This window comes from Dermochelys coriacea, chromosome 4 (genome assembly GCF_009764565.3).
Source record: "Dermochelys coriacea isolate rDerCor1 chromosome 4, rDerCor1.pri.v4, whole genome shotgun sequence".
Classification (NCBI taxonomy): domain Eukaryota; kingdom Metazoa; phylum Chordata; order Testudines; family Dermochelyidae; genus Dermochelys; species Dermochelys coriacea.
In genome coordinates this window covers 12,207,002-12,234,824 of record NC_050071.1, presented here as the reverse complement: position 1 = coordinate 12,234,824, position 27,823 = coordinate 12,207,002, and the positions used below count along the sequence as shown (strand labels likewise).

The following is a 27,823-nucleotide window of genomic DNA, read 5'->3' as shown; positions in this document are numbered from 1 at the left end:
CCCTTGAATCCCTTTTATGTCATTTGAGAAGGTAATTTACACAAATCTTTTTCTGTCTGGGTGTTGGAAAGCTAATGAATATACCAGGTCTTCAAAACAAAAAATTCCAGATCACAAACAAATAATTTTATCAAATTCATTTTTGGCAAGGATATTTCCCATTTTGTAATCTTCAGGCCAAATGGATAGTGTCTAGTGTATGGTTAATCTTTTACAGACATGGCCTGAGAAGAGTATATTAATCAATGCTCTTTCCATCAGTCTTTCTACCATTCCTGAATAATTCATCCCCAAAAAATAAGCTGCAATCATGAAGTGGCTAGCATTTATTTCTTTTATTTTCCTCTTCAGTTTTGCTATATCCAGAGATCTGAAAAGATCTGCTAGAGATGCAGGTAAGAAAGATCTATATTAGCTACTTGCTTTCATGCTGTCTTTGCAAACTTTGTATTTTATAATTGTTTTGGTGACTGGTTGAAGTTAATTTTGCCATTTCATAACTGAACTTTAAGGGCATGATCCAAAGTCAATGGAAATTAATGAAACAATTACCACTTACTTCAGGAGCCTTAGAATCACACCCCAAAAAGGAATGCAGAAATCCCATAATCTTAGATAGGCCTGAAGCAATATCCTTCCAGATAACACCTGTAGTAATTACGTTTTATCTAATGAAAGTCTCTCTTTTACTCTCAGCGTAATTGTTCTTCACTGCTTCAAAAAAATCATAGAGAAGTGTTATCAGGGCAGAATGGCTGCCAAGTTCCACCCCAGAGGTGGATGAAGTACAGTGGTAGATGAATGATTGCTTTATGCACACACCTTGCAAAGAGCCTTGGAATGAACAATGCTGTATAATCATAAGCTACATTCACTGCAGATAGGCCAAACTGAAATCTTTTATATGACACTTCCACTCACTGAGGACAATGGTGATTTGCATACAGTGGAACAAGAATCCAACTTTACTTTTACTTTACTTTTGAGTTTGCAAAATAAAAACTCTTCCAACAGATCCCCAAACCAAAATGTATTGTCCTCATTTCATCTCTAGTTTGAATAGTACAACGGTTGTCATTGAAAGTCCACACTTGCCAATAGTTATAGGCCTGGTCTACACTAGAAAATTAGGCTGGCATAACTATGTCTCTCAGGGGTGTGAAAAATCCACATCCCTGAGTGACAGAGTTATTCCAGCTTAAGTCGCTGTGTAGACAGCGCTAGGTCAATGGAAAAATTCTTCTGTTGACTGAGCTATCACCTCTTGGGGAGGTGGATTATCTATGCAAATGAGAGAACCCAGCCTGTCGGCACAGGTAGTGTCTACACTGAAGAGTAGACATACTCAAATATATTTGTTAGTCTCTAAGGTGCCACAAGTACTCCTTTTCTTTTATACTCATAGTAGTTATTTCCTATACTTGAAATAGGAACACACTTATGCAGTTAAATACTAAATCAGAAAAATGCCTGTGGTGGGAATATTTTACTTAGGATAGATTAGCACATGTAAGAGGCCAGGGTAGCCAATGGCAAGTGAAATAGATGGGCCAGATGAGATGACATTAGAGAGAGGGAGAATACAGGATTAGCAGAAATGCAGGTTAGCAAGTGGTGAGATTTCTAAAGTGCTCAGCATTGGCCTTTCTCTGATCCCACTGAAATCAGTGGGAAAATTGCCATTGAGTTCAAGAGTTAGGTTAATGCTGAACATGTTTGAAAATCCCACCCCAAATGCTCAGAATATATTTGCTATAGGGGCATGATTCTATACATAACTAATGTAAAAAATGATCCTCATTGTTCTCTTTTCTTTTTCCACTCAGAACACAAGAGTGAGATTGTCCACCGTTTCAATGATTTAAAAGAAGAGACTTTTAAAGGAGCGTAAGTGACCATTCGAGTTATGTTCTGTAGTGATAATCATCCTCATCGTTTTACATTTTTAGTTGGCCAAAAAACCCATTAAGATGAATCAATAGAATACACGAGACATATAAACAAAGAATGTGACAGAAATTTTAGCCTTCTAAATATCCAGTTAGATAATATATGGATAAAACTTGCTTGCTGAAGCAGTCACAATCCTACATTTGGTTGATGCTCAGGGGTGAGCCACAGTATCATTGTCTGGCCTTGTGGCAACACAATACGTTGCTCCTTGCAAGATTTAGTCAGAGTCCCTCAGTGACCCGCTAGGGCCTAAGAGTAGTGTGGTAGTGTGATTCCCTCTGGATGACTGAAGGAGTCACATTTATAGATCAAAAGGATGTTTATTTGAGACAAGTCAGCTTGATCTATGTGGTTTTTAGCCATGGTGGAGATAACAGAAGATCTCATTATTTAACAATGACAATAATAATTAACTTATAGCACCTACAGGTGTGCTGGGTACAAGTTCCAGGAAACACACAGAAGAAAAGTCCGTGATCTGAGGCTCTTATGGTCTATGTCATGGTCTTGCTAGAGAAGTGTTAAGATAAACCATTCACTAGGAAGAGAAATGGACAAGGAAGGATACCGATTGTGGAAATATGATTATGTGGTTTCTCAGTTTAGGCATCTGTTTGACATTTGAATGCACAATTTTTGCTCTCAGCCATTTGCACAATTGTGCATACAAATTTGTGTACACTGGTACTGAGGCGCCTGGAACATCTGGCCCTCACTAATTTTGTTGAGCCTACAGCAAACTTCTTACCTGCCTCTTTCATTCAGTGGTTCTCTGTCTGGTTATCATAGATACCAACAAAGTCTCTGAATCCAGAAGAAGACTAGCACTTCAGGGAAGGGTTCCCCCCGCCCCCATCTACATCTTTAAAAATTCGCTTTGTGTTTCAGTGCCCTGATCACATTTGCCCAGTATCTCTACAAGTGCCCTTATGAAGAGATAGCTAAACTGGTGAAGGATGTCATGGATCTTGCACACAAGTGTGTTGCCAATGAGCAGGACCCGGAGTGTTTGAAACCAGTGGTAGGCAAAGAGTCCATTGTTATTGTGATTCTTCTCTGTTTACACTGCAAATACAGCATTATGATAAAGCACTCAGTAGCACTCTTTAATAGCAAACCACTGAAGAGTAGACATACTCAAATATATTTGTTAGTCTCTAAGGTGCCACAAGTACTCCTTATTTATTGGTATTTCATCACAAAACTTTAAGACTCTCAGGTTTTGATACTGCTAGCGAGCTACTCTCCATTGTATATATATTCTGAAACATGGTGCTTGATTCTCTTACATTTTGAGAGTGGGATTTCCAAAAGCATCTAAATGACTTATGAGCCTATGTTCCATTCATTTTCAATGGGATGCAGGGTCTTAAGTCTTTGCTCAGATTTTCAAAGACGCTTAGGTGTCTAAAATGCATATAGGTATTTAGCTTACTTAGGCATTTTAGAAAATCCCAGTAGTAGGCACCTAAGCATCTATGCATCTTCAGGTACCAAAATAACTCTGCAAATCTGGCCCTTAGGCACTTTTGAAAATGTTTAGCCTGAGTGCATTAAATTTCCACAGATGCTTGCCCAGTCAAGTCAATCCCAATTTGAAAACCCCTGAATTCTGAATGCTTTGACATTTGGAACCAGACCTGAATTTTGCAACTTGGGCTCAGCCAAATTAACATATGCTCATAGGTAGCACTATAGTTAATGTGCCAGTTTGGAACTGTATTCTAGCTGATTCTAACTGGTAATTCAACTAACAGGAATCCTATGGCTTCATCTCAAAGGCTGCCCAAATTGATATTTAACTATGGGAATAACACTTGCTTCCCAAATTCACCCACATATGCTCATTGACTTCAGTGAGGCTACCTGCATAAGGTGAGCAGGATTTGTTCTAGAGCCTACTAAGTCAAACCTCCAGTGAATCTATCCCAATAATAAAGCATTAAAATGGTAAATTAAAGTAATATAAATATAAGACCAGATTTTCAGGTGATCTCAATTGGCATAACTCTAATTAAGTCAATGGAGCTATGTCAATGTACACCAGGTGAGATTCTGACTCATGAATTCTAATTCTTTTCAGATTAGATGTATTTTATAAAAATCTAGATGACTGAAAATTTACATCAGACATTCCATGAACAACCTTAACTCTGACCCTACTCAATGTATTTTCCCCTACAGCCTACTATTGTCCTGGATGAAATCTGCAAAATAGACATGCTTGGTGAAGCATATGGTGAAATGGCCAACTGCTGTAGCAAAGCTGACCCTGAAAGAAATCAGTGTTTCCTGTCATTCAAACATTCTTCTCCAGGGTTCCTTCCTCCATATCAAAGACCCGAGCCTGAAGTAATGTGCAAGGAATTCCAAGAAAACAAAGAGTTGTTTATGGCACAGTAAGAACATTGATTTTATATTAGATATTTTTAGTCGTGGAGAAAAGCAGTATTCACCATGCTGCCTGTGCTATACTGCCACACAGGAGCACATTTTAGAAAAATTGCCTCTGGGTGTGTGTGGAAACCGCTGCACACACACATTGTGAACACTAGACTATGTGACTTATGCAGCTTTTAGAATATACAGCTGGTCAAAATTAAAAATTTTAATGAAAATTTTCACTGAATGTAGTTGCTAGACTGGATTGAATTTTTTCATTTGAGAATTTTCTTTGAAATCTTGCTTTTTGGCAAATCTTTCCCCCCTTCATTTCTGGTTTTTGAATTTCTCTTCCCGTCCTTCCCTTGTTCCTTTTCTCATTTTTTTACTGAAGAGAGACAGGGAAATGTTAAAAAGAGAGAGAAAAAATGTGCAGTCTGCTCTCCCCAAAAACCTCTTTCAAAGGGTTTTTTTGTTTATTTCCCTTTAAAAAAAAATCAGGGAATTTTGAAAGTTTTGCCCCCCAAAATAAATAAACGAATAAAGAATGTTAACAAAAATCTAAGCAGCTGAAAATGTAAGGAAATCTGCAATACAGCTGAGAACTCCATCCGGGGCATGTATCATTGGTAGTTACCTGAGCTAGAACTGATTTGTTTTAGTATAGAATTGTTTTATAAATGCTTTGTATAGACTAGAGGCTATTTGTTGCTGGTTGTAACACACATTGTTTTGCATTTTATTTTCAGTCACATTTATGAGGTCTCAAGACGGCACCCATTTCTTTATGCCCCCACAATCCTTGCTCTGGCTGTTGACATTGAGCATACAATTGAACACTGTTGCAAAGAGGCCAACACTAGCATTTGCTTGGATGGAAAGGTATTCAGATTTTCAGTGTGAAAAACCAAATATTGCTAACTATTAAAAAGTTGCCTTCTGCTCTTAACTGTACTTCTGTTTATTGAAAAATTTTAACCTTAAGGGGACACAAACAAATCTTGTTTAATAACATTTTTCAAATAATTTTATTCTGTCAATTTTTTTTACAATAATCTCTAGGAATTTTGAAATTTTGAAATTAAAATCTGTCTCTCTTCCCCCTCGTATCTGTATACACTAATCTGTTTTTTTTAAAGCAATGCACACAAATGACAGATTACTGGCATTGAATGTAGTGGTGTGTGAAAATGGCAGGGGAAATATTGATAAAAATTATGTGAAAATAGTTATAGTTATGTTCCAGGTCATCTAATTGCCTGGAAAATTTGCTTTTTGTGAAATTTTCATAAAGGGGTGGCTTCATGCAGCAAAATGTGTGTGTGTGTGTGTGTGTGTGGTGGGGGGCGGGGGGAAGCAAATCACATTTTTGCATGTTTGTGTGTGAAAGCTGATCTTCTAAAAATATCTCTCACAGAAAACTGTCTGCTCATGAACGAGTCAGTATGTTACAGACAGTCAGAGGGTTGAAAAATTTCACATTTTGAAATTTCATGATATGAGCATACATTTTTACCATCAAAAATTTTGCAAGATTTTTATTCCTTTCCCAACCCATTCTGTCAATCCGTGATCATGATTGCTCAGCTGTACTAAATATGGGCAATATACATTCCTTAGGAAAAAAAATCACACGCTTATTGCCTGGGTCTAGACTGTGATGGAGCAGCATGCAGTACAGGGGTGCAAGGGGGAGTAAGACACACCTTAGATCCAGGCATGCAGGGGTAAGCAATCACTGTACTTCCTGCCCTGAGCAGATAGGACATGAAACATTAACAGTTTTGGTTCTGCTTTCTTTTCAACTGCATGCGCTCTCATGATTTGGTACCAGTATGGATCAGTAGCAGAGTATCTCCCTTGACATACAGTTTATGGGGAAGTTACAATCTAGCCATTAACCTACTTTTAGAATGCTGTGGGCCAAATTCTGCCTTTACTAATACTCAGACCCAGTGACTATTCACTCCCAGTTATTTCAATGTGGTGGGTCAGGTGGCACAGAGAGCAGCATACAGTCCTACAACCATAGGGCTGTGTAGTCCCATTCAAATCAACTGAGCTATTTGCAGAGCAAGGTGCTTCTTACAGAGAAGGCGAGTAGTAGAATTTGGGTGCACAATACACCCACACACAAAATAAAGGGCTGGAGCTAAGGATTGCATAATGAACTCTAGGTTTGCTTGGACTTTTAGTTAATCAGGAAAGAGCCCTTTGTGTTTCTAAACTGGTGCTGCCAGCCTTTTCTTTTCTAATCCATGAAATGTGACAATGTGCTTGTTATTACTCTAGCTTTCTTTGATAAAGGAAAGAGTCCTACTTCTGAGCAAGAAGAGCACCTACATCTGTGGAATCCTGAAGAAGTTTGGAGAAAGAACTTTCCAAGCAGAGTACGTCTCTGACCCCTATTTTAGAATAAAAATCGAGTGGTTGTCATAAGACCTGAAGATACATCAGAGAAAAGCATCAGAAACAAATCAGTAACTTGTTCGCGTGTGCTGAGTTTGATGCTCCTCCTTCTAATAAATACGGAGGTGCTTTTTGCAGAAGGAATAACTAGTGCTGACTAGCCGTTCTGAAATCCAGTGTAAAGATTAGGCCAGGGAAGCGTTTTCCCAGTTATGGGCCAATTCCTTCTCTGCTTCTGTGCTAAGCTCCCATTGATTTCAGTGTATAATAGAATTGTGGGTTAATTTTAGTATTTTGACACATGCTAAGGAAGAATGATATTTTTTACATTAACGGTGAATGTTTGTGAAAGGCTAGCCACATGGGCTAAAGACAGATTTAACCATCTCTAGAATTCATTTCTCCAAACTGTTTGCTCAGCTATGGAGTTGCATAAGATGGTGTTACTTACCTCAGAATCAAAGACTTTGATGTTCTTAATCTACCTTTCTTCAAATTTTTATATATAGCCTGGAGATTTTGGTGATGGGCACTTTTGTAAATGACAAAAATCAATCAATCAATCTGGACGGGGCAGCACCAGCCTCTTTTGGGGGATGGGGGCGGGGTGGATGGCTGAGGTGGGCTAGACAGAAAATTGGAGGGGCTGCACCTCCCCTTGAGGCCCTGCCCCTCTCCGTCATCCCATCCCCTGCTCCTCCTTAGGTAAGTGCTAGCTCCACCTCCCCCCCCGCCAGAGGCCCTGCCTAGGTTGGAGGCCAGAAGCTGGAGCAGGGCAGTGCTGGGGGGAGGGGGACTAGGACAAATTTTGTAGTGCCTATAGCTCCACAACCCCCCTCCTATGCTAGTCCCTGAATCCAGAGCCTGTTTCAGAAGACAAAAGGGAGCTCCATCCACAGCAGAATTGTAGTTCAGTTGCAGATTTATAGATTTTAAGGTCAGTAGAGGGTCCTTCTAATGATCTAGTCTACCTTTGTGCATAACAGAAGAGAAAGATTACATCCAGTAATTCCTGCAAGTAGCCCAATAACTTGAAGTTGAACTAGTGCATTTGTTTTAGAAGAGCCACACACAGAGCCAATTTAAAGACTCCCAGTGATGAAATATTTCCCTCAACCCTGCGTAATTTAAAACAGGGTGGATACAATTCAATGATTAAAAAATAAATTGTATTTCATTTAAATTAAATACAAGTTTTTAAAAATAATCCTATTTAAAATTAAATTGGAAATTATGGCATCTTATGTTAAAGCCTAAATGTATTATAATCTATTAAAACATTTAGATTAAATAAAATATATATGAAACAGTACATGGCTGCTGCCAAGATTTTAAGAAAGTCAAGCCACTCACCTGGTAGTAGTTACTATATAAGACCCGGGAACCAGTTTGTTGAAAAACTTAACCAAGAAATTACAGCAGAATCCTCTTCTATGGGTGCAGTGAGAATATTGTTTTCAGTTCAGTTCACTGACTAGTCATTTAAAGTTACGAAGCCAATGGGAGTTAAAAAACAAAACCAAACAAACAGCAGAAAAGCTTGTTTTCCTCTTCCAATCTATGAACAGAAATGAGGTGTGAGAGAATGAGATATACTAGTTCTAAAATCATTAGTTTTATTTAACTAAAAAACAAGGTAAAATGCTGTTTTTGTGCATTTAACTGAATTTGAATTTCCACCCAAATAGAGCTTGACACAAATCACAAGTACAAAATTAATCAGCTTCTTGTAAATAAGAAATTTTTAACAATTAAAAATGTGAAAATTAAGATTCTGAATAAATGTAAATTTAGCTATATAATTGCTTAAATAAATATGTATAGATAAAGTGTATCCTCCTAGTTAGTCAGAAGATGACCAAGTTTAGTGTAAATGCTATATTTGGTTACAAATCAACATGTTTTAATGATTACCAGTCAATGAGACTTTCTTTAGGGGTAGAGTGGAAACCCTAAAAAAGTACAATATAAAACAAGATGAAAATCACTGATTTAATTCAAGCTCTTCTGTTTGCTGATTTAAGTCATGATTAAAATAAATTATTTAAAATTGCTTTATTTAAACCAATCCATAATGATTTAGAGTAACCTAAATTGTAATGACTTGCAAGTTTCATTTTCAATACAGAGCTTTAAATCAGACATTTTTCTGATTTTTTCCCTTTATAGTACTCTTGCTATAATTAGCCAAAAATTTCCTAAGGCTTCATTTTCAGAGATTTACAAAATTGTAAAGGATATTGCACATGTCCATATGGAGTGTTGTGCTGGTGACATGATAGAATGTACAGATGACAGGGTAAGTTACATTGCTTATGCTTAGTATTGACATATTTGAAAAAATCAGAACACTGCCTATTCACTTACAATGATACACCTATACACTCTTGGCTGGTTGGCACCTTAAAAAGTCAGAGCTGGATCCTCAGCTAGTGTAAATTGGGCCAATTTACACCAGCTCTGGATCTGTTACATTAAAAGAACAGTAAGGTTGCAAAGTCAAACATTCAAAAAAGTTAGGAAATGCCATGAATAAATTTGCCTGTGCCACCTTAATTTGGCCTGCTTGTGTATAATAATTATAATACAGTCTTTAATTATGTGACACTTACATACTATTTTTTCCATGTTAATATTTTTTAAACATAGTTTGTCATGTTGGATTGGAACTTTTCCATTCACCACAAAGACCTCTGCCACTTGAATTTATGGAGTGACTGACAGTAGTAGTAGTAGGTCATTAATCGGTTTGGGGGATGGGACACTTTGCAAGTGGGTTTCATTGATAGTTGCTGACAGCGGAGGAACGGGGAAACTCAGAGATCTTGGGTTCTACTCTGAAGAAGAGTAGAAGGAGAGGCACGTGCTCTAGTGGGCACAAACTCTCCTGACTGTTCACCCCCTCTTGCTTTCTAATGACAAAGGAAGGGACATCACCATCCCATGCTGGCCCAGGGTTGTCATGGCTCCAACCATGTTTCAGCAGACAGCAGTGCCTACAGCTGGAACTCCATTAGCTCTGGCTGCTCTTCACTAGGCAGAAAGCAGCCTAATGGAGTTTTGGGTGTAGCCTCCTGAAAAACTGTTTCCCTTCTCTAGTGAGTCTCCCATTTCCTTAACAAATTGGCAAGCTCAGCTCTGACTTTGGCCTCAAAACTGTAAAAAGAAAAGCAACTGGGAAACTAAAAATAAGTAGTTGCTTATAAAGGCCTTTTAACTGACACAGTATCATTCCTTTTGCAGGCAGAGGTTGTGAACTATATCTGCTCTAAACAAGACATCTTCTCCAGTAAAATAAAAGATTGTTGTGAGAAGCCAGTGGTGGAACGAAGTGAGTGTGTTGTTTGGGCACAGTTTGATGACACACCTGAAGGCTTGCCCTTGCTAGCTAAGAAGTACATAGAAGACAAGGAGGTGTGCAAACCCTTTACTGCAGGTCAAGATGTCTTCATGGCAGAGTACGTATAGTAAATGTCACATGTTCTTGTGTCTAGCCTTAGCTCATTATGTTTGTTTGTACACAGTGGGACTGACAGGCCAGAAATATATTTATTTGAAATGACTAAAATATAAAGGGCCAGATGTCCTGCTGGTGACATCTCTGAACTATGTCATGTTACACCACCTGAGGATCTGTCCTGCAGAGTATTGTAATCAAGTATATAATGGAGAGATTCCTTTGTCTGGTTCTTTGAGTGGCTGACCTATCGCTTATGGCGTCTTGAAATTCTATCCATTTTCCTCTATTGTAATTCCCATATTTTGCGACACGTATTTACCATCATCCTTTTGAAGATAAATTGCAAGTCATCATTGCTTCTCTTCAGTTTGTCAGTGGCATGAGATTCCTTTACAGTCAGGATTTCCATGTGCTTCATCTGTAATATCTAATTTTAAAAGTTTTTTTGTCCCTGGGCTGCAGCTTCTCCATCAGCTGCTTTGTTGACAGACTGTTCTTATAGCTTCAAAAACTGTACTCTATTAGTCAGGCTGCTGCTCCATCACCTGTGCACAGGAGAACTGTAGCCAAACTGGAAAAAAATTGTACCCATGACAAGCATGTTATCATGTTACTTGTTAGAGGCTACTATATTCTTAAACTCTAATGTTGGCAGTTTTCATGTTACAGATTTCTTTATGAATATTCGAGAAGGCATCCTGAGTTCTCTAGTCAGATGCTTTTGCGGATTGCTAAGGGCTATGAATCCATCCTGGAAGAGTGCTGCAAAAAAGAGAGTGCTTTTGAATGTTATAGTCACGCAGTAAGTTCTACTGTTCAATCACACACAACAGGAAAACATTAGAATGTTTTGGTGATGAACTCTCATGAGTTGATTGTGACCGATGGGATTCTGATGGTTAGGGATTTACTGGGGATTAATAAAGGGGATTAATTGGGATTTGCATAGATGACATAGCATTTCTGTGTTTGTCATTCATGACAAAGACCTATGGCTTTCTGGAATGAATGAATGAAGAATTAGAGTAACTCCATAAGGCATCCCGAGCCCATGTAAAATGACTGAGATCATTAAGTTAAATTCTAATGCACATGTATGCACATCAAAGAAGCAACCTCATAGAGACATCTTATATGTTAACTTCTGCAGAGGGGCTAAAGATTCAGCAAACACGGAGAATGGATAGTTCTGTCATTCCAGAAATGGTCTCTCAAATTGAGGGTTAAGGCATGTGAGTGGAACAACATATGTTGCCGTTAATTTTGTTGTTCTCTTTTTAATCCTTTGAACGATCTCCAAAGTTAAAAGCCCTGTAACTTTTATTAACACTAAATTGGTTTAATAAAGAGATAAAAAAATAAAACAAAACTCCAGACATCTTGTATGTAGTAAGTAAAGCGTTTCCGCCCCTCTCACCTCCTTCAATGGGTGGATTTGAATCCACTTTCAAAATCCTATGCTAACATAATAGGACTAATGGCAGCAATGGCAGTGGCCCCAGTGAGGATCAGGGACACATTGTACAAGGCCTTGTACAAATGTATATAAACAGTCTCTCTCCCAAAGAGCTTACCATTCAGTTAGACAGTCTAACTAGACAGAATGGAAGTGGATTCGTTAGAAGGCGACAACTTGCATAAGCTCTTTTTACAGTGCTACTGGAGTCAATTGCTGGAAGATGAAGCTATACAAATTTAAACTGAAAATAAGTTGCAAATTTTTGCAGTGAGAATAATTAACTATTGGAAGAATTTACATCCTTGGGTAATAGATGGCTAATTACTTGGAGACTTTTAAACAAGATTGGATGTCTTTCTAAAATATGCTTTAGTTCAACCACAAGTTGTTATACTCAGTGCAGGAATTACTGGGTGAAATTCTATACCTGTGATAGGCAGGACATCAAAATAAATGGTTATACTATTCTCTTTGATCCTGAAAATTTATGGCGCTATGATTTTGCAAACCTGGACAAAACTGCATTAAAACTAAAGTGGTGCACAAACACTTTTTTCCATTTAAAACCCAACTATTTGCTTCTATAGCATTTGTGAACCTTCTGTTCACTTTTCACAGATGTCTGTGTGAGCAAAAATATTTTCATAAGAATGTTCATAGACAGAAGAAGTACGATGTATACTGTCTAAATGAACATTCACACTAGGAGTGAATAATTCTGAATAATGAACAAATTCCTACAAGTCAAAGGTCATTCTCAAGAGGAAGGACGATAGAGTGGTTAGGGCAGTAGTCTGTGACTCAGGATATAAGATTCAGTTCCCTAGTCTGCCACAGACTTGGTGCATGCCCTTGGGCAAGTCACTTAGGCTGCCTGTGACTCAGGTCCCTATCTGTATATTGAGAATATTTTCCTACCGCACAGGTGTTGTGAGGACAAATACAATAATGATTGCAAGGGTCTCAGACACACTGGTGATGAGGGCCATAGGTGTACCTCAGAAATGACAGAATATTTATGAATAGAAAGGGCCTAAATGGGATAGATAGAAGTTTCTTTGTGAGTTGGGTGTATGCTCTAATGAGAGCCTTAGATAGATAACCTGGCTCTAATAATGATTATATTTACTTGCAGGAAGAGAAACTCAGGAGTCACATCCAGGAGTCTCAGGAAATAGTAAAAACTAACTGTGATCTCCTCGCCAGCTTGGGAGAACATGACTTCCAAAAAGTGTATGTTTCTTTGTTTGGAGTAGTTCCATGTTTATATAGTGAATATTCGGGATTTTATAAAGGTGAAATTCTCCAGACCCAAATGAATAAGACAAGGGTACAATTTAACCATTAGCATTTGTTCAGTTAGCAGTGCAGACGATGCCATTATTCCAATTAAGAAGAAGAGTATTTAGAAGTTATGGTATGAACAGGAATGTAGGCTTCCACAGTGCATGTAATGGTAGATTCATTGCTGCTTCTGTTACTACGGCTAAGAATGCAAAAAATTAGTTCAGCTTTGGACCGATATATTTGTATTTCATTGAACAGCCCTATCGAGGTGCTTTATTTAAAAATTTTCTTCATAGTTGAACAATCTAGTATATTTTTTATTTCAGTATCCTTGGCCGCTACACCAGGAAAATGCTTCAAGTGTCACCTGAAACATTGATTGAAATCTCAAAGAAAATGGCAGCCATTGGTAGTAATTGCTGCCAGCAAACTGAAGCTAGACACATACCTTGTTTAGAAGGACATGTGAGTACATTTCTTTCTTTACTGTAGCTTTCTTTTTGATGTGTTTTCTGTGTACTGCACCTTTATAACTCTAGGTATTCTGCCCAAATGCAGAGAGAGCAGCAATTTTGTTCTTGAAGGTTCAACATCCTGTTAAGGAGGAAGTACAAAGTATGCTCTCTAATGGAGACATTGGCCAATATCTTTTTTTTTTTTAAATAGAAGCCTAAAGTTAGGCTTCCAAATGCATAGGTGGAAATCTGCCCCATTTGAAATGGAGATGAGTTTCCCAAATGTTGGTTACCATGAAGACATTGTGAAATAGGTTTTATTTGAAAGCAGTTTAAAGATTTAGGCATTTCTGAACAAGGGTCTAGATCTGGCAGTGGGCTCATCTTGCTAGGAAGTGATGCCATTTGTGAAACTAGCAAAGAGCATCCAATGGGAGAGACCATGATTTAGAAAGGGCAACTTTTGTCTAGGACAATCACTTGTCTAAGTCTGAGAAGTTCCAGAATGATTGAATGTTTTCATTCTGTTTTCATGGGAGCTCTGCTTAACAAGAAGTGAAAGCTGCCAGCACCCCTGCCTATACTATTGAACATTAGGAACGTACATTGCTTTTATTAGCATTAAAGCTAAGAGTGCTTTGAACCTTGTTTTGTTGCTCTTCCTCTTTCTTTGTTCAGTTGAGCATGGTGATTCAGGATATGTGCGTGAGACAGGAGGCTACACCTATAAATGAAAAAGTCACACACTGCTGTGATGACTCATATGCTGACAGGAGACCGTGTTTCACCAAGATGGGAGTTGATGAAAGCTACAAGCCCCCTCAATTCACCCCTGAACTGTTCACCTTCCATGAAGATTGGTGCACTGCTCCTGCTGAAACACAGCATATAAAACAGCTAACGTAAGATGTCTGTCTGCTAATTCACAGCAGATTTTAGGATTAAGCTCTGATAGAGAAGGAGAGTCACAGTTTAACATAATTTTCCATATGCAGTGTAGTTGTAGCCATGTTGGTCCCAGGATATTAGAGAGACAAGGTGGGTGAGGTAGTATCTTTTATTGGACCAATTTCTATTAGTGAGAGAAACCAGCTTTTGGGCCACACAGAGCTCTTCTTCAGGTGTGGGAAAGGTACTTCCAGAGTCCCAGCAAAATGTAAGGTGAGTGAAACCAGACAATCACTATGCTCTCAAAACGAACTTGCACAGGAAAATGATAAAACACAAAAAACACACTATCACCTGTGGTGAACACTTTTCACAAAGCGATCACTCCTTATCTGACCTCTCAGTCCTCAGCCTCAAAGGAAACCTGCACAACACCTTCAAAAGACGAGCCTGGGAGCTTCAATTCAATACTCTGCTAGACACTAAAAATTATGGACTGGACAGAGACACTGGATTTATGGCTGATTACAACAATCTGTAACTCGCTAACCTCCTCTTTTTGTCCTATGATTGGTAAGTGTTATTGGGCCACTCTACCTTGAATAGTCCCTTGCATATTGTACATACATACATACATATTGTAACTGCTCATTTCTAAACAATCTGTTCCACCATGCATTTTGTATGATGCTGGGAGTACCTTTCCCAATCCTAAAGAAGAGCTCTGTGTGGCTTGAAAGCTTGTCTCTCACCAACAGAAGTTGGTCCAATAAAAGATATTACCTTGCCCACACCTTGTCTCTAAAATTTTCCATACACAGTGCGGAATCATTTGCTACAATAGCACTATGGTAGTCTTACCAGCGAGTCGTCAACACATTATCATTTACTAATGTGATGAATTTTATACCTAGCCAGGGCTTTGCAGCTACTATTTTCACAATTGTAGGCATTCAGTGGGCCAAATCCTCAGTTGGTGTAAGTCAACTGACTATACCAGTATACTCCACCTGAGGATCTGACCCATTGCACTGAAACTTTGAGCAATAATTTCCAATAGTCCAGTTAATTCACTTCACGGACAGCTCATGTAGCTTAGTTTTTTTGGTTTTTAAAGAGGAAGAATTTTCTATGTTTTAGGATCCAGCAGCATGTGAGACCGACTTTAGGCAGTGATAACATCAATAAGAGGACATGGTTATTCAGCATTAGCCAATACATAGCTGTGCTATGCTAAGTAAGGTGTTATTTTCTCTGAATACTAAAAAGGGTCTAAATTGGCCAGTTTCACATAGTCATCCTAGCAGAGGTTAGGTCTTAAAGAGGGACTTTGATGGTGGCTTTTTGCCAATCTGTGCAAGAAGTCTGTTCCAGACATAGGGGCAATATTGCAAAAGGGATGAAGGTGATTGTGGGAGCAGTGGACAAACAGTGTTGTGAGGCTGGAGTTGTAGGTGGAGTGGCAGAAGCAGGGCTGGTGGTTATTTAAAGTTTCCTCTGCATAGTTTTATTACATTCTACACTTAGGCTTGATCCAAAGTCCTTTGGAATCAATGGAAAAACTCCCTTAAACTTCACTGGACATCAGATCAGGCCCTTATGGAGCATATTGTAAAGCCACAACAGGCCCTGGATCTGCACAGGAATCAGGGAAATGTGATATTACAAATTGGTAACTCAAGTCACAATAACTAGTATTAATTTTACTTTGCTGCATTTTGTGTTTGTTTCAGATTGCTTGTCAACCTCATTAAACTAAAGACCACTATAACAGATGAACAGCTAAAGAAAATCTTTACAGATTTTACTGGCATGGTACAAAAGTGCTGCACAGCCGAACAACATAAAGCATGCTTTGCGGTAGAGGTATCTCACTATTTTCATGTATTGAGGGTATATTCTTGATTAAAGGCACGCATGGAGAATGTCAATATATACATTTTAATCAAATGTTCAGCAACCTAGAATGGCTCTGTGTGTGAAGAAGCAATAATTTTGCCTAGATGATATACTCTACAGCAATATATATGCATACATACGCGCGTGTGTGTGTATGCATGCATAGAGAATTTATTTAATCTAAAAGATATGTTTAAATCTGCTTGAGTTTGCATCCAACATTCCTTTGTGCTAAAGATTCTTCTAGGACATCCAAAATAGGAGCTGTAAGGATTACAAATAAAAACTGCATCTGCATAATTGCAGAGAGGTCTGAATAATAACATGGAAAGAGGAAGAGCTGGGCAAATTATGTTCTGTGGACATTCATTCCAACTTTTAAACAAGTTTCCTTTGACTAAGCCCTCCAACTCCTTTTGATTTTTGCTTTTGCTGAATATTCAAGCAGACAAGAACAGAGACTGTTAATTTTAAGCAAATATTGGAGAACAGTGTCAGAAAGCAATTTCTGGAAGTTCTAAGCTTTATGCTTATCCAGTCAGGAGACAGAAGTGTGCAATGTGACTTGTGTCCAGTCAAAAAAGTTCAGATTTCAAAATTCAAAAATCAAATATTTGGAAAAAGCTACTTGGGAGCGACCTACTAAGAATTATTCACAGAAATTGGAAAACTAATTTAAGACTCACAGACAACTCAGAGAAAGTATTAAAATTTGTCAAATATTCTTATTTTGAATTACTCAGTTGGCTCTCATGACACATACCCTCCCTTTAAAATGGTCCCCCATCCAATTTTAATAATGATTTATCCTCTAATGCTACTTCTATTATCATCCATATATTTAATATGTTCATATGAGTGTATAACTGAAATATAGAATTGGGGTATTTTAGACTAATTATGCATTTTATTTTTTTCTCATTACTCAGATATCACATAGGTGGGTACATTAAAAATACAAGGCCATATTACAGGCAGATAGGATATTAATCTTTTGGAAATAAATTTTTATATAAACATGTGTTATCACTTTGAGTTTGCAGAATAAAGTATGATCTCTTGTAGCAAGCCTCTCCCAGGCAGAGCTGCTACAGGTCTACCAGCCCTTCAGGACAAGGACCATTATAATTATCTCGTCAAACCTCCTGTGTAACACAGGCTGTAGAATTTAGCTTATAGAAGCTTCTTGTTCAAATACTATACAATTTCCTTTCTTTGATTCTCTCTTGTAAATATTTGCAATCTTTTCCCAGGATCCAAAACTGATAGCTGAAATTAAAGCCATTTTAGGAATTGTCGGAGTCTAATGCATTTCAGGTAACAGCAACAATATTTATCTGCTCAGAACAAATATGCACATAATTTAATGTCAGATATCTTCCTTGTGGTTATTTGTGTTACCGTGGTGCCTAGGAGGCCTACTAATGGACCAGTATCTCATTGTTCTAGGGTCCTGTACAAACACAGAACAAAAAGATGGTCCTGGCCCCTTATCTATGTAGTTTTTGCTCTTACAGAGAATGTGCCAAAATTTTCTTCCCAAATTCAGAAGAGGTTTCCTAATTACTCCTTTATCATCACTGAACATCTCACTAACTTTGGCTAGCCCAATCCGAAGAATAATCAACATTCTGCTGAAATTCTAGGGTTCTTAATCTAAATGACACAGGCTGACAAAGAAACCTTCATAGTAATTTTCATACATTTCACCTTTTAGACCAGGCCAAAGATCAGGCTGGGATTTTCAAAGGAACCTAAGGAGATGGTGTCTAACTCCCTTAGGCTCTTTTGAAAAACCCAAACTATGAACTGTAAATCTCATTCATGATTTTGACTTGTATTTGGACCTCTAAATCATCCCAGATAGGTTAGTTGTGATAGCCATACAACCATCATCAAGACTGCATATTGGTCAAAGGAAGAAAGAATGGATGGTTTTGGGGGTTAAGGCACTAAACTGGGATTTAGGAATTGGAAATCCAGTTTTTATTCCTAAATTGAGGGCAGGTCACAGTCTCTCCTTACCTTAATTCTTCATCTGCAAAATGGGAGAAGTTCTTACAGTACCTCACTAGGATGTTAGAAGGATAAATTAATATTTGTAAGGTGTTCAGATATTACGGCAACATGATCCATTGAGTTTTAGAAACATGGTAGACCTGTCCAACTGCATATATAGTTACAATATGATTCTCTACTAATCCCTTTGCAAGATGGCTAAATGTGGGTTGTATCTTAACCCTGTTCCATGACTGAAGATAGAACACAAATACAACTTGTGTGGATGTGATCAAGGCTCTAACTGAGTTGGGGAGCTCTGTGCTTTAACTTGGTCTTCTGGCACAGATGTAGCTGTACTCAGGACATTCCTATGCTGAGCTGACAATGGAAGTCTGACTTACAACACTGAGAAGCATTATGGTCCCAATCCTACAAGGAGTTACTCACATGCTTAACTTTGTGATGTGAGCAGTCCCAAATGATTTCATAGGGCAAGATCCTGCTCACATTTAAGTTAATGGAAAACTCTGACTTGAATGGTACAGAATCAAGCACATAGTGTGTGAAGTTAAGCATGTGAATAATTCGGAGTACAGAGGCTCTGATCCTGCAATCTTAAACTGTATTTAAAAACAAAACAAAACAAAAAAAACAATTAGATGATGTGAACAGAACTCTTAACTACCACACATGTACTTTCACAAATGGATTGTGTCACCTTTGGTTATCAGACAGACAGAATTATTGTGTGCAGTGTTGTTGTAGCCGTGTTGGTCCAGGATATTAGAGAGACAAGGTGGGTGAGGAAATATCTTTTATTGGACCGACTTCTTTGGTGAGAGAGGCAAGCTTTTGAGCTTACATAGCTCTTCAGATTTGGGAAAAGAAGAAGAGCTCTATCTAATCTCAAAAGTTTGTCTCTCTCACCAACAGAATTTGGTCCAATAAAATATTACCTCACCCACCTTGTCTGTCATATACAATTATTGGTGGTTTAGATGTACATTTTAGTTTCACCGAGTCATCCTTTTTGTTTCTCCTTCTACCCAGGTCACCAATGGAGAAAGGTGAAATTCATCTGTGCAACTTCTGTACTTTGCTTCCTGCCCCTGCGACACTGACATGTGGTTTAGAATGCTGTTTAAAAAAATACTCAATGTTTTATGAACCACAGATTCTTCAGAAACTTCTCAGCTGTTAACAATAAGTGCAAGTTTTAAACAAGTCCTCATTGTCCTAGTCTGTTGATTAATTTTGTGATACAAAAAGTTTGCAACACTCTATAGTCAAATGGTTTCATATTGTAACACTTGCATACTAGAGATGGATCCCTCTTGTCCCTTCTTTTCCATCTCTTGTAAAATTTTAGTGTAATGATCATTATAATGAATGATTGCAATATTACTTTGGGCCAGATATTGAGACCCTTACCCCAGTCAGTAACACTAACTGACTGTTCTATTGACTAAAGAGGCTGTATGTAGAATATTAGGAGTTTCAGGTCAGGAGGGACCACCAGATGATTCTAGTCCAACCATTCTAGTCTAGTTAACATGAATAAAGTTATCAGAATCTGGCCTTTTACAAAACAAACATTTTACATCAGTAAAGATGGCTCCTAATATTCCTAAACTTGGGGAAAATTTGGATAAAGATCTGGATTTGCAGCTCATATATTTCTCTCTTAAATACAGCCACAGACAGCAGATGTGGTTTTAAGTTCAGAGATGCCTCATTCAAAACATACACCATAATCAGTGCTCTTGCACTGCACAGAGGTCACAAAACTCTGTTTGACTGAAAGCCATTGAAGCTTTACATTGTTCTAGTAAACAGCTGCGGATTAGTACATTTACTAGAACACCTCTAGTACATGTTAATACTGTCACATGTTTTCCCATCTGGTTTAGGCTGATGTCTCTTTTGGAGACCCTCAACTCAGACATGTAATATGGGCAATACTACCTGCCTGTAAAACTGACACTGGCTGAAGTTCAGAAGCCCTGGTTCTTCACCTGATTAGGCTGCAAAGGACATGCCCAGGAGAGCAGTGAGATGTTCAGTCAGATGATATTTGGAGACAAAGGCAGAACTGGTTGAAAATGTAAAAAGCAGATTCATGAATGAAAGCCTTGAGTCCAGGTCACTATTATTCATGGCTTCATGTGATTCTGTATTTAAGACTATGTATACAACCACAAGGTAGTCACGAAACAGTGTTGCTGAATCCTGAAAGTTCCATGAGTTTGAGCACAAATCATTATTCCTCCAAAGGTTTGTACCAGAAGTAAATTATTCACTCTTTGCTGGTCACGGTTTGTTGTTCCCAGTTTAAGAAGTTTCAGCAGATGAATTCACACTGCAAACAGTTAACGGTCTAAGTGAACAGTTAGCTGACCACCCATAGGCTGACAATTGTTGATTTAGACTACTATTCGGTGCATGCCAAATATGTTCACAAAAGTCAGGATCCATTCATGAATGAGCCACAAACTGAAAGAAAAGCTACATTCACAATGGATATTATTTTTAGAGGTAATCCTGCCAGCTCCACACAGGGGAATTATTTAGATTTGGATGATCTTCAATGTGGAATTATAAGGGCTAATATGGGTGGTACAGGGGGCAGGGGAGTGGGGTCAAACAGGCAGAGAGGACAGAAGGATGGAAGATTCTCATTTCTACATGTACATGCCCATACATTTCCCTGTGCAGTGGCCCAGAATGCCCAAAGAGGGCTTTAGATCACAGCAAATGAGACTGGCTTGAAGACGGGCAGCACTTGCATTAGCTATTACTAGTGTGTATGCATTTATGAGGCGCTTGTCACTCACCAATAGATGCTGTTTTACAAAGATCTACAAAATGATACAATACCACAACACCGGCTGAAATTCTGCTGCTGTGCTGTAGCCCTTCTAGGTGTGTTCTAGGCCCAATTCTTGAGCCCTATTGATTTTAATTTGTGTGGAGCATTTCCCCAAAACCTCTCTGAGGTAGGGTCCCCATGATAAACCGTCTGCTTGTTCTTCAAATTTTCTCAGTGTTCACCAGCTGGTGATCATTCTGTCCCTTGCACCCTTTGCTGTGGGTCTCACAGTGACCATGTATTTCTCCAATTGCCTAGACTATGACTTTTCTTCTGTTCTGCCCTCTCTTGGGTCAGAAAACAGGAGCACATACCAGATCTGGTTGAGCTGTGCTTGGCACAGAACCAAATGTGGGGCAAGGTGGTTTTATGTGGCCCCTGGGTTGGCTGAGTGGACTCTCAGCTTCTGTAAACTGCATTGCATTGAAGGTCCTGTTTCAAAAGCTGTAGTCATTTCCTCCAAATGTCACTGTGGCCAATGCTTATGATGTTATCCCACATCTCGCAATATTTGGTGGTGGAGTTCGAGCACCAGCTCGGGCAGACAAATGGTTTCATGAAAACCTCAGCTTTTATTTAAAAAAAACAAAACAAAAAAACCCACAAAGCTTCTAGCCCTCATAATTGCAAACCTAACCTGAAACCATGGCATGAGAGCACCCTGAAGGTTCGAAACCCAGGATGCAATTAACCCCTCCCCCCACAATATATTAAGCCAGTTTCATGATTTTTGAGAGCCAGGCCTATGATTTTTGAAGGCTTGGGTTAGCAGTAATGCATACAGAAGGGCCAGTGCAAGGTAATGGAGGTTTCAGTCAGTTTTGCTGCTGCATAACAATTCATTTCAGCACTCTTGGTGGTACACAAATCTGCCTGAAAGCCACCATTATTTGTCAAGACTAACAGAGAAAAGCATATCCCCAAAATTAGACCTAAGCTAAAGAAATAAGAACTCCTTGATCTGAAGTGTCTCAAGCTTGGGCTCTGGTGAATTAAAGGGAGCACTTTTAAAGGCCTTCAACTGAGAGAAAACAGGCTGCTCAGGATAGTATTTCACACTAGGAACCACCAGCAAGAGCCTCCCAGCTCCTCTTCTCTGCATGGCAACATAGGGTAAGAAGCAAGCTCTCAAATAGCCAGGTCAAAGGTTACTTATAGCCTTAAAGGAAATCACCAACAACTTGGATTGCATCTGGAAGTGAACAGCAAGCCAGAACGGAGAAGAGCACGGGTGTTACCTGCTCACTGCAGTTCACTTCGCTCAGAAGCACACAGCTACATTCAGTAACAGAATGGGGGAGATTCTCAGCTGGCTGAGCTCTATTAACTTCAGTGTGTGCTCAACAAACCACAGCACATGGTTAGTATTGCCTAGACTAGAGGATGAGGAGCACGCAGCAGCATCAAATCAGAGCATTCACACAGCAGTTAAAGCAGCACATGGTTATGGAGCAAGAATTTAGTAGGGGGTACATAGTTGGCACTGTCATAAAAACAGAAGCAGGCACTGCCCCAGGAAGGCAGAGAGAACTCACTCAGAAGAAACATGAGATTTCTGCATGTTTTAAACATTGACCATGGCTCCTATTTACTCAAAGGCAGCTTTGCACTCCTCTGGCAGTGTAAATGGTCTCGCAGTGAGTGTAGAAGTAATTTACACCCGTTTTAGGGCTTCTTTTTTTGCTATCGGAATGGTATAAAGGGGGCCTCAGTGTAAATGGGAACCAGGAGCATTCTTTTCATTATGGGCAATGAGCACAGAGGAGTCAGCTTTGGCAGGAAAGCTGGTCCAGCTCCAGCACTATTATTAACAGCATGAGAAACCAGCTCAGTCCCTGAATGCTCAGGCCTCTCGAGACATCTAAGACACATAAGGTACTGACCTCAACTAAACCAAAATAAGCCTCACTTAAACTGAAGTAACAGCATCCTCACAGGGGTGAGGTTTGGTGTGACTTTCTCATGGAGATGAGGCCAAAGCCTCAGTGAAGTGTATTTAGCCGTTTCTGTCTTTCAGCAGCCACCACGTTGCTGACAGAACGTGGAGCCTTCATACACTGTGGAGCGTTTGCAGTCTATGTATGGGTGACAAGATTTTGCACAGCACTTAGTGAGGAATTAAAATGGGAGACAATGGGATTGCACTGGTATTACTGAGGATGTAATTTAGCTTGCAGAATCTTTACTAATGTTTGGTTCACCACATATACACAGAGAGTTAGAAACAAAACAAATTCTCTTTGTGAAAGTTTGCAATGAAACGCTACTTTGTTTGTAAGAGTTCAGAACCCTGACACACACAACAACCAAGTACAGACAGAGGCATAGCAGACTACTATCTAAAGGCAGGTCTATACTTAAAGCGGTGCAGCTGTGAAGGCACTGCTACGCCAAAAGGAGAGCTTCTCCCATTGGTGTAATTAATCCTCCGCTGCAAGAGTCAGTAGCTATGTGAACAGGAGAAACTGTCCCATCAACATAGCACTGTCTATATCAGGGGTTAGGTCAGTATAACTGCATTACTCAGTTTGCAGTGTAAACCTGGCCTCTGGCAAAGAGGCACACCTCAACTCACCTTGCTCCAGGCTAGTTCTTTTGCAGAAGACACAGATTGCACACTTCCCTTAGGGAAGTCCCCTAGCCTGCATGCAGGACAAGGGTAACCCCTTAAAGCTTGAAATGATAGCTTGTAATATTAACACAGTTTTCAAACACCCCACAATTAATAGCAACCGTAAGAGACTCACCATCCTGGAGAGCCCCCTAGGCACAGTGTGGCATTGCAGCCACTCTGCCTCAGCTTCCCCATCATGTTGTTTGGTCTACTCCCACTGTAGAGACGGCTTAGGGTTGACAACTTTCCAATTTTTCAAAACTGGACACTACAGGTACCCCTGTTGCTCCCCCCCACATGTCGGTCGCTCTCTCCACACCCCGGGACAAACCTGCCACCTGCAGAGCCAGGCTGGGAGAAGCTGACGTGGAGCCTGCCAGCCTAACTGGGGCATGGCGGGGCAGAAGTGCGGCTGTCCCCAGAGCAAGGGGCCATCAGGACCCTGGGAGGCTGAGAAGGCAGGACAGGCAGTTGTGGGTGGCAAGCCCGGCCGCTGGCTCCATGCCTCAAATGCCACGCGCTGTCAGGATCCCTCTCTCCTGCAGCGCTGGTACCTAACTCTTCAGCAGAGCTGGGAGCCAGTTCCTCAGATTAAACTTCTGCCCATCCACTGAGCTCCGCCTGCAGCAGTTGCTCTTCCTGCCCTCCTGGCAATGGAGGCCGATTGCTGGTAACCAGACTGCACAGGTCCCCTTTCGACCAGACTTTCCAGTCAAAAACCAGACACGTGGCAACCCTAGGCTTGACCCTCCAGCCAAGTTACTTTAAAGCCTTCAGTCCATTCCAGGGTAACAGAGTCCCTTAGTCCAAGTCCAAAAACAATATCGAAACAAGAGACTCTTCAGCCCCACCAGGCTCAGCCTTCAGCCTCCTTCCTTACAGGCAGGGTCCCAGTAGCAATGGCCTGCCAGCTCTTGGGTTCCAATCAACCCAACCATCTAGGCCAGCTCTAGCTTCCTACCAAGGGCCTCTGGCAGGCTATAGCCCTCAGACAATTCCTAGCCTGAGTCCAGCTTCCTGTCCCACACGAGGAGCCTGTCCACTCTCCTCCCGAGCCAGCCTGAATGCTGGGCTTTCCTCCTCTTAGGCCAGCTCCCCCTATGGTGGTAATCCTTAGGGCTTTCTTGTCTCAGGGCTAGACACAGAAGACTTCCCCCCCTCACCCAGTCCACCCTCTCCAGGGGATTCTGGCCACCTTCCTCCATAGCTTTCTCTTCCTCCTTTTGAGTCACACACCTGCCCAGCTGTGGTAGGATAGAGCTGAATGAACAGGGCTGACTGGCCCCAGGCCCTCGAAGCAGCAGGCCACCCTGTTGCAATGCTGATTCATGAGCGGGTAAGAGCCCAGCTTGAGTTTGCAGGGCTCGCAGCTAGGGAAAAACCACAATTGACATCCTTTACTTGGGAAACTGAGCAAATCTGTTCTGGAGACACAGATGCTAAACCTTGACCCCTGTGAGGTCATTTCATAATCCCCCTTTGGAGTAGATACACCGTCTCCCTCTTTTGCTGTTCCCCTTTGAACCAGCACTGCAGGGAGGTGCAGACAAAATCCCTGGGTTTCTGTGGCAGAGCTGCTGCCCGAACACCCCTCCCCTCTTAGCTGGTTGTGGCACTGCAGCACCCTTGCCTCAGTTTCCTACCATGATCACTTGGCCAGCTCCAGCCATAAGAGCACTCTGGCCCTCTGTCCAGATCACTGCAGAGCCCTGCCCCTTCTAGGGCCACAGTGTCTTTTACCAGAGTCCAAAAGAAACACATACAAACCCAAACCTTTGGACTGGCTAGGCTCAGCTGGCCGCCACCTCATCACAGGCTTGCCTCTACCGCTCTAGACTGTCCTCAGACAGGCTTTTGTACCTCAGTCAACAAACCCCACCCCTCACGCAGGGGCTCCATTCAGGGTTCCAGCTAACCCCCGGAGAAGCCTGTCTGCTTTTCTCTCCCTCTCAGCTTTCTTTCAGGCTGCTTCCCAGAGAGCAAAAACTCTCCATCTTCTGTTCTCTGGGTCTCCCTCACCCATAAAGAGGGCGGGGGAAAGAGGAGCACCCCTACAGGTGGGCTTTATTTCTAATTCGGCCAGGCCAACCCTCTAGGTGTACCCTAGCTGATTTAATGGGCCTCTGGGCCCATATTTGCCATTGCACAGTGTGCGTTGGATATGCAACCCATCAAGGCCTATCTCCCTGCTCCTCACCGCTTCTCCTGTAAACAACCGCATGATTTACACAGGAGCCATTTCACATTGTTAGTGCAATAATAGAGCGTTTGGCTATGTATTCACAAGTATTCACAACTCTGTGCAGGACAGCAGCTTGTACTCTCCGCCAGTGCTAGAAAGCGTGGGAGGAGGGCACACTGCTGGCTAAATGTTGACTCTGAGTTTAAACTCAGCCACTGATTGGCTCAAATTTCCTCGGAAGACATAGGGAGATGCCTGTAACCTCTAGCCCTTCGTCCACACATGTGCACCGGCCAAAATGCATAGGCTCTGCATTGTCATTTTAACGTTTAGTTGCCTGAATAAAGGCTGATATTTGGGACATGAGGAAAATGCATGTCAGTTTTACCACCCTTTCAGGGGTGCTATCAACTTGAAATCTAGGCAGTTTTTTAAAAAATGTAACCCTGTCCTGGATCCCTCTCACCAATTTTGGTGTTTTATAGTAACATTTTCCTGTTTATTTTTTAAAAAATGCTCTCTCAGGTTGCTGTATGGAAGACTGACACAAACAGGGCAACATGCCTAGTGACTGACCCTACAGGGGGAAACAGTGATGCTGACGATATACAAAGTGCTGTCAGATGCACAAAGTCAGCACCCTGACTCAATAGAGGACAATATTTTTCTCTCTAATCCCATTCATTTAGTGCTTACTTTTGCTTCAAGGCCTTATTCTTGCTTTCAAGAGCCTGCCAAACTCTGACCCTCCCTATTTATCTGCCCCTGTCTCTTTCTGCATCAATTCTTATCCACTCTGCTCCATCAATGCCAGTCTTGATGTGCTGTTTGTTCACTTTTCCCACAACCAGCTCTATGCCTACTTACTTCCATGTGGCCATGCTTCCGGTGCTGGGCCACAAATAGAACCGCTCAGAAATTTTTGAACAGAATGATTTTTCCGTCAGAAAATGCTTATTTGTGGCTAGTGAGTTTCTTTGTCTAAATGTGTTGATTTTGAGCAATTTTGGGGGGAAAAAGGCAAAAAACAAACAAACCCCAAAGCATTTTCATAAGGTGAAAATGTTCTATTTTGAAATTTTTGGAATGGAATATTTTAAGTTTTTTGTTTCAAAGTTGTTTAGGAATTTATAGTATGCATTTTAACTGTAAAAATGGAAATAAAATGTTTCAATTTTATTAAAACCAAAGATTTAGATTGACCTCTCCCAATTTAATTTATTTTTTAATTTTGTTTTGTGGGAAATGTCAATGTTTTTGTTTTCGCTAAGGTTTGGAATGGCATTTTTTTTTTCTTCAAATTTCCTGTGAAGAAGAAATTTTGTTTTCTGACCACATCTATCAACAGGGTGAATATTATTCCCTCCTCTGTCTGAGGCCTAGTCGACACTTAAAACTTAGGTTGATATAGCTATTAACTCAGGGGTGCTAAAAAAATCCACACTCCCCTGACCACTGTAGCTATGCCAACCTAATCTCGAGTGGATACGCAGATGAAACACTATTGCTGTTCACCTAGCTACCATTGCTCTGGGAGGTGGAGTTCCTACAGAGACAGAACAACCCTTTCCCGTCTCTGCAGTCTGTGTTTATGTTACAGGGTTATGTATGGTATGCTGCTATAGCTCTGTAGTGTAGTCATACCCTTAGGCTCCAATTCAATAAAGCACTTATGTATGTGCTTAAGTCCCTACCTATCCTGCAAAACTCTAGTACCACTGACTTTAAGAGGACTTAAGTGCATGCCTAAATTTAAGCATGTATGTTTTGTTGAACTGAGGCCTAAATTAACTGATTTATTATTTTATTCTGCTTTATGTAGGAGTAGTTTAATCCACTCATTTTCTTAGGAGAGGTATCTCTCAAGTAGCACAGACAAAATATTCATATGAAAAAGTTTTATTGAAATAGGCTCAGTTTTGGGGTTGCAAAACAGAAGAGACTTTTAATAAATTCAGATTTGTT

At 40.3% G+C, this 27,823-nt stretch overlaps 1 protein-coding gene across 1 annotated transcript; it reads left to right on the top strand.

The window, feature by feature from the left end:
- Positions 1-266: 266 nt before the first annotated feature.
- LOC119854740 (albumin-like) lies at positions 267-19,485 on the top strand. The gene is made up of 15 exons (XM_038399752.2): positions 267-395; positions 1,827-1,887; positions 2,842-2,974; positions 4,138-4,352; positions 5,085-5,217; positions 6,628-6,725; positions 8,914-9,043; positions 9,988-10,202; positions 10,874-11,006; positions 12,799-12,896; positions 13,277-13,415; positions 14,084-14,307; positions 16,027-16,159; positions 17,446-17,509; positions 19,244-19,485. The coding sequence occupies exons 1-14, from the start codon at positions 311-313 to the stop codon at positions 17,497-17,499; spliced, it is 1,851 nt and encodes a 616-aa protein (XP_038255680.1). The 5' UTR covers positions 267-310; the 3' UTR covers positions 17,500-17,509; positions 19,244-19,485.
- The last annotated feature ends 8,338 nt before the right edge of the window (positions 19,486-27,823 follow it).

Coding starts and splice junctions, on each gene's coding strand:
- LOC119854740 (XM_038399752.2), top strand. CDS start 311: ATGAAGTGGCTAGCATTTATTTCTTTTATTTTCCTCTTCAGTTTTGCT. Junction 396..1,826: donor AAGATCTGCTAGAGATGCAG/GTAAGAAAGATC, acceptor TTTTCCACTCAG/AACACAAGAGTGAGATTGTC. Junction 1,888..2,841: donor GAAGAGACTTTTAAAGGAGC/GTAAGTGACCAT, acceptor TTTGTGTTTCAG/TGCCCTGATCACATTTGCCC.